Source organism: Natrix helvetica (genome assembly GCF_964273705.1).
Source record: "Natrix helvetica genome assembly, chromosome: 4".
Lineage (NCBI taxonomy): Eukaryota > Metazoa > Chordata > Lepidosauria > Squamata > Natricidae > Natrix > Natrix helvetica.
This window is the reverse complement of record NC_138550.1, coordinates 39849390-39869762: the sequence shown is the minus strand read 5'-3', so window position 1 is coordinate 39869762 and position 20373 is coordinate 39849390. Positions and strand designations below refer to the sequence as shown.

General features: G+C 40.8%; 1 protein-coding gene across 5 annotated transcripts in view; it reads right to left on the bottom strand.

Moving 5' to 3' along the window:
- Nucleotides 1-20373, bottom strand: part of EPHA6 (EPH receptor A6) — a 173260-nt gene that overhangs the window by 59792 nt on the left and 93095 nt on the right. For all 5 annotated transcript variants that reach the window (XM_081951465.1, XM_081951463.1, XM_081951462.1 and 2 more), the window contains exon 9: nucleotides 1996-2057. In XM_081951465.1, coding sequence (XP_081807591.1) covers nucleotides 1996-2057 — 62 coding nt within the window. The remainder of the gene's footprint in view (nucleotides 1-1995; nucleotides 2058-20373) is intronic.

Below are 20373 nucleotides of genomic sequence, written 5' to 3'. Positions count from 1 at the left end.
GATGTTCAACGTTTTTCATTTCATGGCACACATCCTATAGGTGGGACCTACTTGAAGCCTCCTTTGTAATCAAAAGAAAATCTAGAACATCTTTTTAGGGCCATTAATCTGTTGACAATTTCTTTTGTTCAGTTCAAGAATCAAAGCTATTAATCCAACCGAATCATACAGCCCAATCAAACTTCCTTTATCTCTTTCTGATTTTTTTTCCCTATCATGAACAAAAGACTTTCGTGAATCTTTTCCCACGAGTTCATGACATACAGATTCTAACAATTTAGCTATAAGTGTGCTAAAAACTACTGATTATCCTGAAACAAATTCTGGCACTATAAAGATAGCTATTATGCCTTAACTAGCTGATATATTTTAGTAAGTTTTTAAAGCATTTGTAACAGCAGGCGGGGGCAGTACAATAATTGTATGTCAGGAATCTTTTCTATTATGGCAATGTGTCAATTGAATGACAAACTATTTTCTGTATTACTTATGAATATATTAAAGATTGAGAATTCATCACCTGCATATGTTATTAATTGAAAAGTTTGTTTCAATTTTCTTTTTATGGTCCCTACATTTATTTACAACTGACTTTAAGTCAGCGGTTCTCAAATAGTGGGGCGCGCCCCCCTGGGGGGGCGCGAGGCTCCGTAAAGGGGGGCGCGAAGGCTCCCTTTCCATCTGGGTGCAACGGCGGCGAAGGCGTGGGCGAGGCATAATATATCCCACCTGGAAGTGGCAGCACTTCGGACTGTGGATTTTCATTGGAGCCGCGGGCCGGAGCTGTGCAAGAAGCCTGCTCGGGCGGGGGTGGGAGGGAGGGAAGCATGGGACCGCCCGTCTTCGCCACCGCATAGCTCGCCTCCCCGCCAGCAGCTCCACCGCCAGCATTCCGTCTGGAAGCGGAAGCGCAACAGCCGCTGTTGGGGAAGGGACAAAGGGGCGGCGGTCGCCCGATCTTGCCACCGCCACCCCTTCGCCCCTGGTAACGGCGACTGTTGTGCTGCTGCTTCCAGCTGGGATGCTGGAGGAGCTGCTGGCAGGGAGGGAGGGGAGGAGGGGAGGAGGGGAGGAGGGAGTAAGGATAGACAAGCAAGAGGGAAAGAGGAAAGAAGGAGGGAGGGAGGGAGAAAGGAAGGATAGGAGGATAGGGAAAGAGGAAAGAAGGCAGGCAGGCAGAAGGGAGGGAGGTGCAAGGAAGGAAGAAAGCATAGATAAGCAGGAGGGAAAGAAGGCAGGCAGGCAGGGGGAAAGAGGAAGGAGGGAACTGGAAGGGAGGCAGGAAGGAAGGGAAGGAGGAAGGGAGGGTGGAAGGAAGGATAGACAAGTAAGAGGGAAAGAGGAAAGAAAGCATGTGACTACGGTGGGAGACGTGTGCTATGTTATGCAGAGGTGTACTTATAACAATTTTATAGACAAATGATACTATTTACAGTCGTGTGGGGGGGCGCGCGAAATGTTTTCTTCTTCCTAGGGGGGGCATGACAGAAAATAATTGAGAAGCACTGCTTTAAGTGGAATAAGATTAGACCATCAAGTCACTTCAGTGGTTGCTAATTCAATTTATTTAAGCACAAATAACCATTAATAATTATAAATCAATTACTAACCTATACTGCACTTTCAAAGTGAAAAAAGCCCCACTGAGAAAACATGCTTTTAAATGAATGAGTTAAATGAGCAGTTGCCATATGCCAAGAATTCATATTTCAATCATCTTTTTGTTTCATACTAGCAAAATTTAAAATACATTTGTCTAAATATAAAAAAATGTAATTTGTATAAAAAATCAATTATATTCTTAAGTTTAAATACTATTTTCTTTCTGGCTATACTTATATATTACTGTACCTAAGATATTTACCTTAAGCAATGTGTTTCTCTTCTAGTAAAAATCAATGAATAACATTAGGGAAAAAATAGTAGGATAAATGATTTAAAACCTTTTCTTAGAACGGATTCTTATTCAGATGTCCTGAGAAAATGATACCTCACCCGTAGAAAGGAGTCAAGGGATCCATTCTCCATGAATTCAACCACTATCATTAGTGGTCTACCTGGAAAAATACCAAAACAATGTATTAGGTTTATAGATATATTGAGAATTTGTTATATTTCCAGCTATTGTGAAAATATTAGTTGTGTTGCTAAAATATATTATTTCCCAATCCTTTTTTGCAGCAAAGATGCTCTCAAAAGTATGTGTGTGTGTGTGTGTGTGTGTGTGTGTGTGTGTGTATATATATATATATATATATATATATATATATATATATATATATATATACACACACACATATATATATACATATATATATATATATATATATATACATACATACATACATACATACATACATACATACATACATACATACATATATATATATATATATATATATATACATACACACACACACACACACACACACACACACACACACACACACACACACTACAAAATAGTATATAATCCACACGAGTCCTCGAAGACCACCTTGAAGCTTCCATTGGTCCAGTATGTAGTGAAGCAAGCAGCAATGGACATGCCTTGATATGCCCATGTAACACCTCTGCTTTGGAAGCTCCACTGTCACTGGTTTGCTTCCAGATGCAATTGAAAGTGCTGGTATTGTATATAAAAAATAGTACGAAATAAGAAATGTAAGAAAATCAAATGTATATATAAGATGCATTTTATGGAATCAACAGAGATAAAAGATGTGTGTGTCTGTGTATGTGTATGTATATATATGTATGTATGTATGTATGTATGTATGTATGTATGTATGTATAAGGTATATATGTATAGGTAAAAGAAACATAATGGATATTTAAAAGATGTAGAAGTGTTGCAAAGATGATATAAATGTATATTTAAAAATAAAAATGTAATATATATAAAAAGAAAATGCTTGTATTTACCTATAAAGCCCTATATAGTATGGGGCCTGATTACTAGAGGTACTGCATGTCTCCCTTAACATTTTCCTGATCCAATCCTTCAGGGTTGAAGCACTTTGCTTTCCTTTGAGTAAAAATGTCATAAATTGATACCCTGGGACTGTGTCCTCTCTGTAACAGTGCCTGTCCTCTAAAACAAGATTCCCTCCAACATCTGGATGGCTTCCACTCTGCTGTTGTTCAGAAGACCTGTGAAGAACAGTCTCTTCACACCAGCCCTTGGTGAAGAAGAGTGAGACCCCTTACTTCATTGCACTTATCATTTTTATGTTTTATGTTTCATTGTATTTTTTTATTGGTGTGATCTGCCCAATCTTTAAGAGTTGGGTGGCAAACAAGTTTGATAAATTATTCTTATTACTTCATTATTTTATTATGTCCAAACTACATATTATATTGCAGTGAATAAACTGAAGACATAAACTGAACTTTATGCTACATTTTTGTTTCAATAGCTTCAGTAAAAGGCTAATATGTATAACCCATATGCTTCACGGACACAGCACTTAAAAGGCTGCTAGAAGGATTTCTATGTAACTAGTAACAATTGAACCCTTTGGGACAGACCACCATGAATAGATTCCACAGAAAGATGAGGACTACACCTTATTGAGAAAACAGAATGTTGCAAGACTGATTGTGCTTTCCCCTTTTCTCTGTTATGCCCCACTGTGTCAGAGAGGAGTCTACCTGAGTTTCTTCTGATGCTGTCTATTTTTCTGGCCCTTAAAGAATATTTCAACTTTCTTTGTTTGCATAATAGTTCTTGCCTATTTCCCCCAAGGTCATATCCTTCAATCTCTACATAACAGCAGCCCTTCCTTTAGATGTAATATCGTTAGACAATAAAGACCATGCGCTACTGCTCCACTGATAAATGATAGCAATTCATGTCTCCCAACCTAAGCTAGGGAATAATATCAAATCACCAGGGGAGGAAAATATGGTTCAGGTAGTAGTAAATCTATATAATCTATTGATATTGTTTAATTTACTGCAGCTAGCCATAATTGCAACTATGACTAATGAAGGGATATATTCATATACATCAGTGGTGGGTTCTACTGGTTTGGACTGGTTCGGCTGAACTGGTAATGGTTTGGCGGTCTGGGTTGCTGGAACTGGCAGTGACCCAGGCCTGCCACATCCCCAAAGTGGTTCTATGGGCGGCACCATTGGTGCCGCCATCTTGTTTTTAGCTTCTGTGCAGGTGCAAAACAATTTTAATTGCATTGCGCATGCACGCCAAGCGTGCTTGTGTGGTGCACCCAGCGCACCCACAAGCAAACTGGCAGTAGTATCTGCCAGAGCCCACCCCTGAAATACATGTACATATACACATACATATATATTACATACACATACCTGCACATAGATCGACATACATATATCCACCCCCAAATAAAAAGCAATATATAATAAAAGGTATAATACAATATCAAAATATTTCATGCATTAACATTAGTAATATTCTAAGATATAATTCAATGGAAACATGTTCTCAGTGAGACTAGATAATTACTCTTCAGAGTTTCAGATCTGCATTTTTTTCTGTGAAATAGGCTGGGATAAAACCTGAGACATTCTGTGTTCAGTTGTTCAGCATTCATGAATGGTCTCTATTCCTGAGTGACAGTCTTTCATTTTAAACAAAATGTATCATTAAAATTCAGTGTTTGAGACAAATGCATCCACATCACTTTGGTACTAATTTTGCTTTCCTTATTTACGCGAGAAGCTTTTACTGTTGGTATTCAGGAATGAACTATTACTAATGTAACATAGAAAAATGGTCCAATTTACATGTTAATCAGGGCATCCCATCAGATGTTATTTAGGTAATGTTAATAATACAAAGAAGTGTAATATATGCAGAACTACTATAATGGATAATCTTACATGCAGAGTTGAAAAGAATATAATAAAACAACAGACATATTTGTGGGAATGAATCTATTCTGTTTGAAATGAACATCAGATAAAACAATAAAAAGGATAAAGAACATGGGTACTTCCAAGGAATCCTATCTACATTTTGCCTGCTATTATTTTTCCTTACTTCTGCTCAGAGATATATACAATATGGCCTCTCAGAACCTAACCTTGATGGAATTTTATGCTTCTAGAAATCTACTAAATGTTTTTCAGCTTTGTTTGTGAACTGAAAGATGTTTTAGGTAACTAACCAAGTAAAAAACAAAACTCGGCTATTATTTAATCCATAGAAAGGCCTGTTACATTGAAATAAATGGAGGATTACTTGACCACCAGAAACCGCTGGTGAAGAAATTTATTGAAAACGTCATTAAGTAGAATTAAATAAGGAATGGATTAAGCAAAGAACTATCAGAAATATACAATAGGTAGATTTTGTCAGAATCCATCATCATCATCATCATCATCATCATCATCATCATCATCATCATGCATTCTGATGACTATGTTTCATTTTTAACTACATGCGTTCTTGGCTGTATGAAATCTGTTTATGGGGCTCACATCTTCCATAAAATAGGAAATTTATGGTATTTCTGTCATTATTGAACTATAATTCCAAAAACCATTAGGAAGAAAAGAGTGATGAGGAATATTAGAAACAGATTGAGGGTTACAGATTGCCTATTCCTGTTACAACTACTATACTCGGTCTGTTAACGTATGGAGGAAATAGTAAGATTTATTGTCTTCTAATAATACTTCTAAACATCTAAAACATTCTAGAATATATTTGGTCTAAGGCCGTGATGGTGAACCTACTTGCTGGCACCCCAGCCCTCAGCATGCGTGCCGGCCAGCTGATCTTCAGGTTTTTGGAGGGCCAGGGGAAGCTGTTTTCACTGTTCCTGAACTTCCAGTTGGCCCGTTGGGCCATTTTCTCCCCCCCCCGGCTTTAGGAAAGCCTCTGGAGCCTGGGAAGGGCAAAAAACAGGCCCAGTGGGCCAACCAGAAGTTTATTCCCAAACTTCCAGTTGGACCATTTTTCATCCTCCCCTGGCTTCAGGAAGACCTCCAGAGTCTGGGGAGGGCAACGGGCCAACTGGAAGTTTGGAAATGATCTGTTTCTGCCTTCTGGAGGGCCGGGGGAGGCCATTTTCGCCCTCCCCAGGCTTCAGAAAAGCCTCTGGAGCCTGGGAAGGGTGAAAACGTCTCCTCATGCAGGAGGGGACATGTGCACATGGGAGATGCAGTTGGATGGGGTGCATTCCAGTTTGGATCTGGGCACGCCTTTACAAAAAGGTTAGCCATCACTGATCTAAGGTATAAAGCTACTTACTTCATCTTTCTCTACTTTCAGAAACAAGTAGGGGATTCTTCCAGATTTTTCCTTCCTCTCAAACAGTGCATTTAAAATATCAGAAGAGCAGACTAAAGATTCAGTTGAACATGTGAAGATTGAAGCTGGCTCTCTGGAAAACTTTAAGATCGGTTTCTGTTTATAGCTAACCATATACCATGCAATCTTTTCTAAGAGACTTAACAGATGGCTTGCACTTCTGCTATTAACAATCTGATGATCTTGCCTTATACTTCAGTAACTCCTTGTTGACATTCTAGCAGTTAAAACCTTATAATAGTATTAGAATCAGATAGCTTGGCTAACTAGAATTTAATATCTCAGCTAGGGTATGGCTGTCTATGCAAGGTACTTCTTTGTCTTCCTTATAGAAAAAGGTCAAGGTCAAAATAATTTGGAGTTTTCTTGCACAGAGTAGCAAAAGTTTAATTAACTGACATCCAGATCTATTGCTAATGCTGTCCTAAATGTCACTTAAACCAATTCATGTCTGGCTTTCTGAGCAGTACTAAATTTCATTTAAATATTCACTATGATTTCCCATGATAATATGGATTACTATATTGATGTCACTGTAGATAATTAAAAGGGTTAGGCATAGTTTGGTGCCTCAACACTCAGTGCTATTTCTGTCAAGTAAGTTTATCACATTATTTATTTATTTGATTTGTTTGGCCTCCCATCTTATCTAAGTGTTTCTGACAGTCACAATAGGCTATTAATATGTAAGAAAGAGTCAAAGATCATTTTCAAACTTGAAGCCAGCCTTGTTAGGGGTTGGGAAGATACTATGTCTTAATAAAGTTATTACTGAAAGTAAATAATTGTGATATTGTGCTGAATATGCTACTGTGCCCATTATTTAGGTATTGCAATATATCACATATTACTATGTAAACTATATCAATAAAATGATAATCACTATAGAAAGGAACCCCAGCCAAGATACATTATCTAGCTGTCTTGGCTGATCTTGAATACAAAACTAGATTGGATCTGGTTACCTCTTTGATGAAAGATTATCAGTAAGTAGGAGGCTAGACTGGGAAATAAAGAAATATTCAGAGGATGGCAAAGGCAAAGCTCTTCCATTCTGCTATTAGAAAAAAGCAGAAATGTCCAAGACTATACTAGGAGATGAGCCCATCTCAAGTGAAACTTTATTCTACAGCATGAAAAAAAAATCAGAGACTGTCTGCTATATTTTATGTGGGTCATGTTGCATGAAGTTGCCAAAGCTGGTATTTAATAGACATACGATTTGCTAATAGCAATACATCAATACACAGTAGGTGATATTATCTTGAATGGATAATAGTGAATTGGCTACTGTCAAGAAAGCTGCTGAGGTTACATTAAAAACTGCCACACCTGAGTCCTCATTAGCAGGACAAGTGTAAATCAATTGGTCTTTGGTCTGTTTCCAAGAACCATTTAATCTTCTTTAGACTTAAAAGAAAAGGAAGGAAAGGAAAGTACGTTAATTGAAAATTGATGGGATATAGGGAATAAGATTAATGCAACAGAGTTAATGCCAATGCCAGTGAACATAAAAATCTTTTACTGAAAAATGGTTTAAGATTATGTTGATGGGCAATGTGAATACATTTAGTATTTTATCCATGTAGGTAAGAATACTTAAAGGAACCACCAAAACAAAAGAAGTCATGTAGATCATAAAAAAACACCTAAAATAATACAGTGTTTCCCTTAGGCCAGTGGTGGGCAACCTTTTTTTTCAACTGAGCCAAATCTCGCCAAAACCACGATTGAAATTTACTTTGAGAGCCACATTTTTAAAACCGAAAATACATAGGATGGTACACTGTTTTTAGTTTCAATAAGTTTTTATTGAGAATATTCTGCATGCAAGTATCCACATAGGTCGGGAGGATACAAATAACACAACTAATAAAACAAAAACTTTAGAACGATATTATTTATCGATAACGTTAAATTCCGTAAAATTTGCCTTACAATGTAGAGAAAATTACATCCTGACATTGACTGACAAAGTCACAACCACTAATGTGAACATTGGCCTTGCATTTCCTTGGATAGTTTGAGTAAGTCAGGTTTGTATGTTGTTGTTTTTAATTTCATCTCTCTCTCCCACTTTCTTTCTTTTTTTCTTTTTCTTTCTCTCTCTCTCTCTGGCTCTTTGTCTCTCTCTCCCTCCCTCCCCCATCTCTGTCACTCTTTGTGTGTATGTGTCTGTCTGTCTCTCACTCACTCTGTGTGTGTGTGTGTGTGTGTCTGTCTCTGTCTCTCCCTCTGTCTCTCTCCCCTCCCTTCCTCTCTCTCTGTCACTCTGTGTATGTGGGTGTGTCTGTCTCTCACTCATTCACTTAATCACTCACTCTGTGTGTGTCTCTCTGTCTGTCTATCTTTCTCTCCCTCCCTCCCCCTCTCTGTCTCTCTCTGTCTGTGTCTGTCTGTCTGTCTGTCAGTCTCTCTCTGATTCCCTCCCTCACTCCCTCTCTCTGTTCCTCTCTCTGTCTGTCTTTCTCACTCACTCACACACACACACACACACACACACACTGTGGTCACCTTGTTGAGTGTTCCAATCACATTTGAAACACTCAACAACTGGCCTGCATTTATGGTATTTTGCAGCATTCTGCAGTCATAGGACCAAAATTGGTTGTCACTCGCCCGGGCTTTTGCGGAAGCTTCCCTCCGAAGCCCGAGAGGAGGGAGGGGAGCGGGCACCCGGCACACAGAAGAGCCGCATTAAAGGGTGTAAAGAGCCGCATGTGGCTCCCGAGCCGCGGGTTGCCCACCACTGCCTTAGGCCAATGAAAAGTCATAAATATTGAGAACACTACAAAATCCTCAGAACAAAAAATTAGAGGTGGCAAAATGGAAATACAATACATATTTTAAAACTGTGGAATCTACATATAGTCACAGAAAGTCAGAGGAGAGTGCAGACAGTTAAAAAAAAAGACTCATCTATTTTATGATGATTTCAGGCTCTATTTAGAGCTACACATTTTTTATAGGGCTGATTCAATATTGCATTCTTGATTTTGTACTTATTACATATAATGTTAACATGAATAACCATGACAATCCTGTTTACCTTCCTCTAGTCATTCTGTAAACATGAGCAGGGAGTTTTTTATTTTCTGAAAAACAAATTGTATATGTATGTTACTTTGGATTGCTGGGTGGAAGTTGTTTTGTAGATTGGATTTACTAGATTTGCCATTATTTACAAAGCCATATCTTGAAGAGAATTGTTACGATAGAAAGAGCAATGATTGCAAAACATTTCAGATACTATGAATGATATGCATAAATTGTGAAAATGCCAAATAACTTTATAAATAAAGATTGCCTAGGCCAGTGATGGCGAACCTATGGCACATGTGCCACAGGTGGCACGCGGAGCCATTTGTCAGGGCACGCGATGCGCTGGCCAGCTGAGTGCACCCGTTTTTAAAGCCATTTTTCACCCTCCTCAGGCTCCAGAGTCTTTATAGGAGCCGGGGGGGGGGGGCGGTGAAAAGAGCCTTCCCTGCCCCCCCCGAAGGCCCTCCGGAGGCTTCATGAGCTTCCCTGAAGCCTCCGAAGCACAAAAAACCCGCCCTACGGGCAAACCGGAAGTTCGGGAACAGACTTCCGGTTTGCTCGGAGGGTCATTTTGACTGCTCCGGAGGCTTCAGGGAAGCGTCCTGAAGGTCCCTCAAGCCTTCGGAGCACTCAAAATGACCCTCCGAGCAAACCAGAAGTCACTTCCGGTTTGCTCGGAGGTTCGTTTTGATTGCTCCGGAGGCTTCAGGGAAGCATCCTGAAGGTCCCTCAAGCCTCCGGAGGGCTTCCGGGGTGGCAGGGGAGGCTGTTTTCGCTCTCCCCAGGCTCCTATAAAGCCTCTGGAGACTGGGGAGGGCAAAAAAAGCATGCAGAAAATGGGGGGGAGCGCCTGTAGTGCATGCATGCACACTGGGGGGGTCGTGCATTGCATTATGGGTGCAGCACGCCCACACACTACCCCCCTGCGCTCCCCCCACTTATGGCACGTGAGCCAAAAAAGGTTCGCCATCGCTGGCCTAGGCAGATGAAAGAGTACAGGGGAAAATGGGGGAAACAGATACCAGATTCCATGCAACAAGGTATAAGCTGAACATAAGTATTACAGGTACAAATACAATTAATATTTTAGTCTCATACTCTAAAGCACAGCAGTGATGGGATTCAATATCTGAGGGCACGGCTTGATGGGTGTGGCATGTCTTGGTGATCATGACAGGGGTATGGATGATGAAAAATCTCCATTCCCTCCCCACTCCAGGGGAAGGTTACTGCAAAATCCACATTTCGCCCCAATCAGCTGGGACTCGGGAGGCAGAGAATAGATGGGAGAAGGGCCAGTCAGAGTGGTATTTATCAATTCTCTGAACTACTCAAAATTTCCGCTACTGGTTTTCCAGAACTGGTCAGAACCTGCTGAACACCACCTCTGGAGCACGGGTATCAAACTTGATCACGTCATGTGATGTATCGTGAAGTATCGTGACATTTTTGCCTTTGTGGAGCTGGGGTGGGTATGGTCTGAGCATGAAACATGTGGCCCATGGGTAGATTTAGTACATGAGCAGTGGACAGGATGACAGCAAGGAACTATGCCTGAATTATTAATCCTGACAACTTTATGCATGAGTACAATCCAAGTTTTGCCAACACGTTATTGTCTAAATGTGTTGGAACTATAGTTCCTAGAATTCTCGGTTAGCATTGCTTAAATGCAATTAATGGAAAATCCTTATTATTCTAATAGATGCCAAAAGGAAGTTGAAAAAGTATCAAAATGAAATAGACATGCATTTTAATTTTACAATTTTTATTCCCACATGTATTCTATTGAACCTGTGATAGGTTTCAGCATTGAGAAAATTTAGTAATAGCTAATCGTTACTGAAAAATATCAGCGGGATTACTTGTAAATAATTATGCACCAGTTTACACTACTGAAACAACTCAGCCTAAAATTATCAATTGAAAATAAATCTAATTTTATTGATATAAATATTAGCATATGCTTTGCTCTTCCTCTTAAAAAAAATCAGCCAATCAACCAACCAATCAATAACCAACTAACCAACCAACCAACCTGTTTTTGTTGGATTATATTCCTAGCTATCTTAAAAACAAGGGTATTAAACTATTAAATGTTACTCTGAAGCATGTCGTTTTGAAAAGATCAATTGTTTAAAAATAAAATAATAATCACAACTTTTGAGAACCATTTTGATAGCAATTGAATGATAGAATGATAATAAATGGAATGTAAATGTAAATGTAAAGTGTCAAACTGTTCAATAACCTGGTGTCTTTGCCCTTGTTTAAAATAGTGAAACAAGGCAGCAGTCCACATGTCATTCCTCAAAATTCTTCCTCTGGCACAGTCCCAGTTTTTGCATTCCTGCTGATTTCTGGATCTGCTCTTTTCAGGATTAGGAAACTTTTCAGAAGCCTGCAGAAAGTTGCTGACTGACACTTGGTAAATATATGAGTTTCTGACTCAATTTTTTGCTCCAAGCTAGAGAAAATAACACTATTCATTAAAATGGATGTAGTTTATTATAATTCTAGGTGTGTACAACACAGTCTTGTTTTAATTGCTCACTTTCTATTTTCAGGCACTTTTTTTGCAGAGTTAATTTTTCTAAGCCTTGGAATGTAAGTGTTTTCAAATTTCTCCTTTGAAGGCATCCACTTTTCTTACTGAGTTTTAAATCTTTCCCATTGTAGTCAGTCAGTTAGTCCTATTAGTAAGTTCAAAAAGGCTTTCTATGGAAATTGTTTAAAAAATTTGACAAGGCTTTTGGGTAATTTCTAATAACTTTATTTATTACTACTAAATATCTGGGTAAGGGGAGTTTTCTACTGCTTTCAGGGCTAATAAAGACATGAAACAGCTTCCTTGTTGATGGCTCCTTACTGCTATGGTAGGAAGTCAGCTCTGAGAAGGCAAATTGGCTTCTCTGGATGGACCAATATGATTTATGAATTGCTTATCATAAAAAGTAAGTTTCCTACCTGTACTCAGAACTCTCTGGCATCCCCACTGCCTTTTAATTTCTAGTTAAATCTTCTGTTACATGTAATAGAGCTTTTCAAAGATGAGCAGTTCAAGAGTTTTAAGAGAAATATTTACATATAAAAACTGGAGGAGATCATCACATTATATGAAAAACATAATGAAAATAGATCCTTTTCATAGCTATCATACGCACAATTTTATATTAAACATTAATAATCAGGACTTATTTTCAGTATAATTTTATGCATTTTAACAGAATATTGAAGTGCAGAGGGAAGTAAAAATAAAATGTGACTTGTCTAATAGTTATAGTACAGAACAACCTTCATTCTTGTTGTACCAGAACTAGATTATCTATATACCTTAATAAATTCTTAGTCTAATCATTTTCAATCATTTCCCAATAATAAGCACCTCCAAAGCAGGAGTTCTGTAAAATGATGTGGTTGTTGTTTCTGATATTAATATTTTAAATAGAAATGTGTTAGTTAACTCCTTTCTGGGTAACACAGTGTGAATTAATAATAATAGGCGTTCATCTATGGATCCAATTATAGATGTCAAGCTGGAGAATGGGTAGGAGGTAGTATAATTAAAGCACTGTGCAGCACTGTGCAGACCTTTGGAGAATATCTATTGACTCCTGAACTTGATAGGTCTTGTTTGACCTTCAGGAGACAAAGCAGTGCCCATCCTCTGTGCCAAGGCCTCATGCTGGTAATGTGATTATATATGTGAGTCCTTTAAAAAGTTAAAAAGTGTATACATGATTCAGAAATAGATTGGATCATGCCATTTTGTTCAATAACATTACTTGCATATGAAATTAAATCGTTATTGTTTCATTCGAATGGTGGGTGAAACACACTATATAGGCTGAATTCACTTGACTGTAATTTGCAAGGCAGTAAGGCCACACCTAGAATACTGCATCCAATTTTGGTCACCACACTATAAAAAAGATGTTGAGACTCTAGAAAAAGTGCAGAGAAGAGCAACAGGATGATTAGGGGACTGGAGACTAAAATGTATGAAAAACAGTTACAGAAACTGGGCATGGTTAGTCTAGTGAAGAGAAGTACCAGGAGAGACATGATAGCAGTGTTCCAATATTTGAGTACTGTCACAGAGAGGAAGAGGTCAAGCACCTGAGAGCCAGACAAGGAATAATGGATGGAAATTGATCAAGGAGAGATTCAACTTAGAAATAAGAAATTTTCCGACAGTGAGAACAATCAACTAATTTAACAGTTTGCCTTTGGAAATTGTGGGAGCTTCAGTACAGGAGGCTTTCAAGAAGAGATTGGACTGCCATTTGTCAGAAATGGTGTAGGGTCACCTGCTTGGGTGTGGGGTTGGACTAGATCCCTACAAAGTCCCTTCCAACTCTGTTAATTTGTTGATTCTCAGTAATTCTTGGAAGTTCTCAAGAACAGGGAGGTTAGATCTTTCTACTGGGCAGTTAAACCCCACATTTTAAGGAAATGCATTTGGTGGTTAGAATGTTGTATTGCAGCCTAACTCTGCACACAGCCAGGGCTTCAATCTTCATGAGGTTCAAGGGTGGCTCAGATTTCCATCCAGAAGTCCAAGTGCTATTGCCATTGCTATTGCTATTATCTTTACAGAAAAATCAACATAGTACTCCACTTACAGATGCACCAAATAATCCTTCATGTTAAATACTCACATATCTGACTACAAATTATTTCATATGAATCATCCTTGTTTCACCAATGCACTTTAGTGAATAGAATAACAGAACCATTGCATTCTCTATAATTCTTGTACTTAATGAATATGAAAACATATGAGGATTGTGTGCTAATTTGAAAACAGTGACCAACTGTTGTACAGTTGCATGAGGACAGTTGATGCTGAGAATAAAGTCACTTTTCTAACTTTATTGAAGTTAATTTGACATCAGAAATTGCTGGTGCTTTCTTTCAACACTGCAGTTTGGCTGAACATGTAGCATATTGTATCTGGAGGAACATTGCCCTCTCTATTTGTAGCAGCTCTGGCAGGCAGGGGTTTTCAAGAGGAAAGATGCTATTCTTCCCAGGAACTCCTTGGTTTTCTTTTGTATACAGCCCAGCAAATAAATATATCTTGGAAGTAAAGATAATGGATAAAGGGAAGACAGGTATAAGCAATTTATTTTATTTTCCTTTTGTGTGGAGCCAGGGAGATATTTTTGCTTTTCTAGCCAGCTTTTTATTCTCATGTTGTGATATTAGAGGTAGTGAAGATAACTGTGCATCACCTTTAAACTGTTTTCAGTTACTGTCAGTGTAAACAAGTGCAGGTCACTTAATAATTGTAATTGAGACAGGAATTTGCATTGCTAGGTGTTAGATATTAGCAACTGTTATAATGGTTTCCACCAAGGTCCTCTGTTCCGGCGGGAACAGAGTTTCAATCTCATTAGTCGAAGGGTATGACAGCTCCCTATAAAAGGGCTGCTATCAGACTCAACCTTCGCTGGACTGTACTTACTTGTTCTCTTACAATAAAGAGCTGTTGTTGCCTAAGCCTGAGTGTGCCTTTCCATTACCTGATCTAACACTGGCGACGAGGATGGGATTGAGAGGCAACTAGGTGAACCAGAAAGAGCATAGCAATCCAGCAAGTAAATCCAACCCGGAGCTCAGCGCGGCTTCAAGCAGCCATTTTTGAGCGGCAAAATGCCCTCAGAACACAAAATGGCCATGCACGCCCCACCGACTCTGTACGACCCAGTCACCGAGCACTGGGAATCATATATGCTGAGGTTCGATTGCTTCCTCGAAGCCAACGACTTCATGGGCCTTTCTGAAGGCCGCAAGAAGAACATGTTCCTGGGTTACTGTGGACAGGAAGTATTCAAAACAGCCAAAAACCTATCAGAGCTAACGCCACTCCAATCAGTCACTTGATTGGTGCTCCAACAGATGCTGAGGACACACTACGCTCCCAAGCCGTCTAAGCATGTCCGCCGGCACGAATTTAATATTCGCAATCAGAAGGAAGGTGAATTGATCAACGAGTACGTTGGAGCGCTAAGAAAGGCTGCAGCGTATTGCGAGTTCTGAGACCTAGACAAACTTATACTTGACTGCATCATATGCGGTGTATGGGACATTAATTTACAGAGGAAATTACTTGCCAAATCTAATCTCACTCTACAAATTGCCTTGGACGAAGCGAGGGCATCCGAAGCTGCCGTTAAGTCTATAGAAACCCTGCAGCACCAAAGCACTCCACAAGATGCATGAAAGAGCGCACATGTACATTGCGAGGCTACAGAGGCTGAGGGTTCAGAAAGCAAAGATGATAGCTGCTGCATGCGCAGTAGTCACACCAAGGCGATGCGCAAATTCAAACCACATTTCCCGCCTTGCGCAAGCTGCGGCAAAGACCATGGCAGATTGTTTTGCCATTTCCGCGATGCCATCTGCCAGCGCTGCGAGCGAAAGGGGCATGTCGCCAAGGTTTGCAGAAGCGAGCACCCCACGATGACCTGGCAGCCCAGAAGCTGACCTAACCACCAGCAGAGGCCCAAACAAGGAGCATGGCAGCTGCCACCACAGCGCTCAGAGGGCAACATCAGAGTCGTCTACCACACATCAATCGGCCACGTCCGCACAAGGCGGCCAAAAAAGGTGAAGGTCACAGTCCTCATCGAGGGGTCTCCATGCAAGATGGAGATTGACACGGGGTCATCACTGACCATCATGCTGTGGTTTACACTCAAGCAGACTATACTTAGCCAGAAGAAACAGCATCTATGCGCCCCTGACATCCGCCTTCGCGATTACCAGGGGAACCGAATCTCCATAGTGGGCCAGGGCACCTTCTGGATGCAATTCAAAAACTTCAGCGGCCAGCTCCCAGTGACGGCAGTCAGCAGTGACCTGCAGAGCCTCCTGGGGCTTCACTGGTTTGAAGCCCTGGGCCTACAAGTGACCGGTATCAACACCTTGAAAGACGAGAGCACCGAAGATTTCTTTAAGGAGTCCAAGGACATCTTTGGCACCAGTCTAGGTAAGTATGTGGGGACTCCAATCTCTTTTAATTTGGACCCCATCATAGCCCCCTTCAGGCTAAAACCCAGGAGAGTATCTTTCACTCTCTGCCCTAAAATTGATCTGGAAATTGACAAGCTCATAGGCCAGGGAATCCTAGGGAATTAAAACAAGATACTTGAATTTTATAAAACCCTCATGTGAACAAAATACAGTGGGTAAAGCATGAAAATGCTGTTTTAAGTCACATCACAGAAACAGTTTTGATACTGAACAACAATAGACACATGGTAAGCTGAAAACAAAGCAAGTGCTAACACAGAACAACATCAGAATCATATAATTAAAACCGTAAATTTTATCAAGATATTGTCAAGAGCTCATTGTTATCTTATACTGGGTTTCAGGTACTGTTGCCCAGAATTTGGCTATATTGTATATAATGCTTGAGTGCCCATTATGAAGGCAACGTAGTAATTAGCTATAGTTGATTATCCTGCATGTCTCATAAAATTCCTAATAAAATAAGACATAAATCCAGATATGGATACATTTATTTCTCATAAGGAAATTTATTAAGTGGACCTCCAACAAGGCAAATCAAAGTATATTAAAAATGGGCTTGCGAGAAGAGTCTGTGATAAGTAGGCCTTTCCAAAATAGATAGTTAGCCAATTGTAATATATTTTGCATATAACCTCCTAATGCTGACCTGCCTTTCCATATGTGGTCGCTGAAATAGCAGGTGTGAAGAGTTGCAACATAAGAAATCTAAATGTCATTTGAAATGTTAATATGGGAAAAACATCAGATAGAATTAGACAAGATATTTCTAGGGCAAGACAAAGGATTTGTTGAAGTCCTGCTTGGGATATATCAATTAAAATAAATATGATATTGAGTTTTAAAAATCCAATTATGTGCAAATGGCACAGCACGTGTGATAATCTGACTTCCACTACATTTATCTGTTTGCTTGCTAATTTGCTTCATAAAACTAATGCAGAAGCCAAGGCAGATTTTTTTCAGGATGCTGAAGATAGTATAGAAAGTCAAAATTATACTGTGCAACTAAAAATCCATTATAATATACTGAGTAGACTTTTTTTTGGTAAGCTAAAAGTCAGTGAAGTTCCATTTCAGTGGGTTTATTCTAAATTTGACTAAATGATGGGCCAACCAATTATTAATTTTGTTGTGTCCAGGCTCTGAAGATGTAAGGCCGCTAGCTGTGGTGATTGGCTGGAGGCGTGTCAGCAGGAGCGGGAAAATAAAGACAGTTCATTGGCTTCCCATTTGACAACCGCAGTATAAAAGAGCTGTCAAAAGGGGCGGCACATTGTTGCTGTTCAGCACTACTGTTGCTGTTGTTACTTGTTATGTTAATAAACCAAGTTGCATTAGATCTGTGTTGCCTCAGTCCAGTTCCCTCTGTCACCCTTCAGAACACTGGCGACGGGGATGGGATTTCAGGATTGAGCAACAGATCGGCTGAGTCGCTGAAACAGAAAGAGCTGAGGTGTTCGAATAGAATGCTGTGAATAAAGAATGGAAAGTTTTTTTCTCTCTCCTGAGGTAACCTGAACTGTGTCCTTTTCAGGATGGCCACCTTAGCCCCGTTCGCAGCTTTCAGTCCAGCAACAGAGTCCTGGGAAGCTTTTGTACAGTGTTTTGAATGCTTCCTAGAAGCTCACGATCTCACCGGGTGGTCTGGCAGCCAAAATATATCATGTTTTTTAAGTGCCTGTGGACCAGAGGTGTTCAGAACAGCCAGGGCACTTTGTGTCCCTCAGCCTGTACATTCCATTCCATGGGATGTCTTAACTGAGAAACTAAGGGCACACTACACCCACACGCCTTCCAAAATCGACCGAAGATGCACTTTCAGGCAAAGATTTCAGTTAGAGGAAGAGCCAATTAACCAGTACATAGCTGCTCTCCGGTCAGCTGCCCTCTATTGTGACTTCACTGACTTAGAAGAAAACTTACTAGATCAATGGGTCTGTGGGGTCAGTGATCTGAAATTACAGCGTCGCTTGATAGCGCGCACAGAGCTGACTCTCAAAACTACACTGGATGAAACAAGAGCTTCTGAGATGGCCAAGAAATCCTCTGTAGAAATCCAAAGATTTCAAAATGCCCCTTCTTCTGCCTCACAAGCAGCTGCTGTCCATCATGATGATGAGGAAGAGGGGGCTGATATCTCCGAGGAGGAACATAATGTCATATGTCTGCAGACATCTCCTTTCAAGAGGCGCACCAGGTGTAGGGATGCCCCCTCCACCTTATGTGCTGGCTGCAAAGGCAATCATGCCAGAGACATGTGCAGGTTTAAAGCTTTTGTGTGCCATCGTTGTGGGCGAAAAGGCCAAAGTTTGTTGGGCTCCATCCCCTGTGCCAGAGCACCACCCAATTAAGCCAGATACTGCGAAGCCGCCCAAACATCCTACCAGGTTTAGGGAGGGCTGTTATGCTATCTCTGAAGATAGTGAGTATTTAGAGCTGTCCATAAATCAAGCTAAGGAAAAAAACAGTGAATTTTTTTTCCTCAGTGTCCACCTTGAAGAAGCACTCTGTCAGATGGAGGTGGACACTGGCTCTTCATGCTCCCTCATCTCCTGGAGCACTTTAAAATGTTTAGTGCCCTCCATGGTGAAGAATCATCTCTCTCCCTGTGCCGTCTGTCTGCGCGACTATCAAGGACAGTCAATCCCTTTGTAGGCAGCGGCCTCTTTAAGGTGGCCACCAAGCATTTTACTGGTTGCCTCCCGCTCATTGTGGTCCAAGACCCCCTTCCCACATTGCTGGGTCTTGACTGGTTCCAGGCATTGAGGCTTGACGTCATTGGCATCCATGCCATGGCAGCTGAAGATTTCCAGTCCTTGACCAACAAATTCGCAGATATTTTCAAAGATGGTTTGGGTAAATATATTGGCACCCCTATATCTTTTAATTTAGATCCCCAGGTAGCACCAATTTGCCTTAAGCCTAGAAGGGTTCCTTTAGCATTCCGCCCTAAGCTGGATGCTGAATTGGATAAATTGATCAGCCAGGGAGTGTTAGAACCTGTGGATCATGCGCGTTGGGAAATGCCAATTGCTATCCCAATGAAGCCAGATGGGTCTATAAGGGTGTGTGCAAGATAACAAGGTAACTTTGAACACAGCAGTGCAGGCTAACCCTTATACTGTTCCAGTGGTACAACATCTGCTTCATTTCCTGGGACAGGGTTCCATATTTGCAAAGCTCGACCTAGCGCAGGTGTATCAGCAGCTCCCTGTGGACGATGTCACTGCTGATGCGCAGACAATTGTGACCCACAGGGGAGCCTTTCGCTGTCGCTGCCTGCAGTTTGGAGTTAGTACAGCCCCAGGGATCTTTCAAAGTCTCACGGAGCGCCTGCTCCAAGGGATCCCTGGGATTGTTCCCTATTTTGACGACGTGCTGGTCAGCGCTAGTAACCAGCACGCACTCATTGCCACCTTACGCATCATGCTCACCAGGTTCTGCAACGTTGGGTTGCGGTTAAAAAAATCCAATGCAAAATAGGGGTCCCACAAGTAGAATTTCTAGGGTACCATGTAGACAAGTCTGGCACCCACCCCACCCCTTCCAAGTTAGAGGCAATCCGTCAGACTCCCACCCCTAAAAACAAGTGGATCTCCAATCTTTTTTAGGTCTTCTAAATTTCTATGCTGCTTTCTTGCCGCATAAAGCTTCGGTTGCTGAGCCTCTCCACTGACTCCTCGACAAGAAAGCAGCCTGGAAATGGGGCAAGATGCAAGCCCGCACTTTCGCAGCTGTCAAGGCCTTGTTAACATCAGATTCTGTTTTAGTTCAGTAGAGCGAATCCCTGCCTCTTGTCCTCGCGTGCGGTGCTTCCCCATATGGTATTGGAGCTGTGCTTACCCATAGGTTGCCAGTTTGTTCTGAACTTGCCAAATCACTCAGAGATGGGTTGCTACCAGTTCAGCCCAGTTCAGCCAAACCGGTAGTGGTGGCGGTGAGAGGCTCTGCCCACCCACCTGGATGCTTTTGCACATGCAGTATTGTGC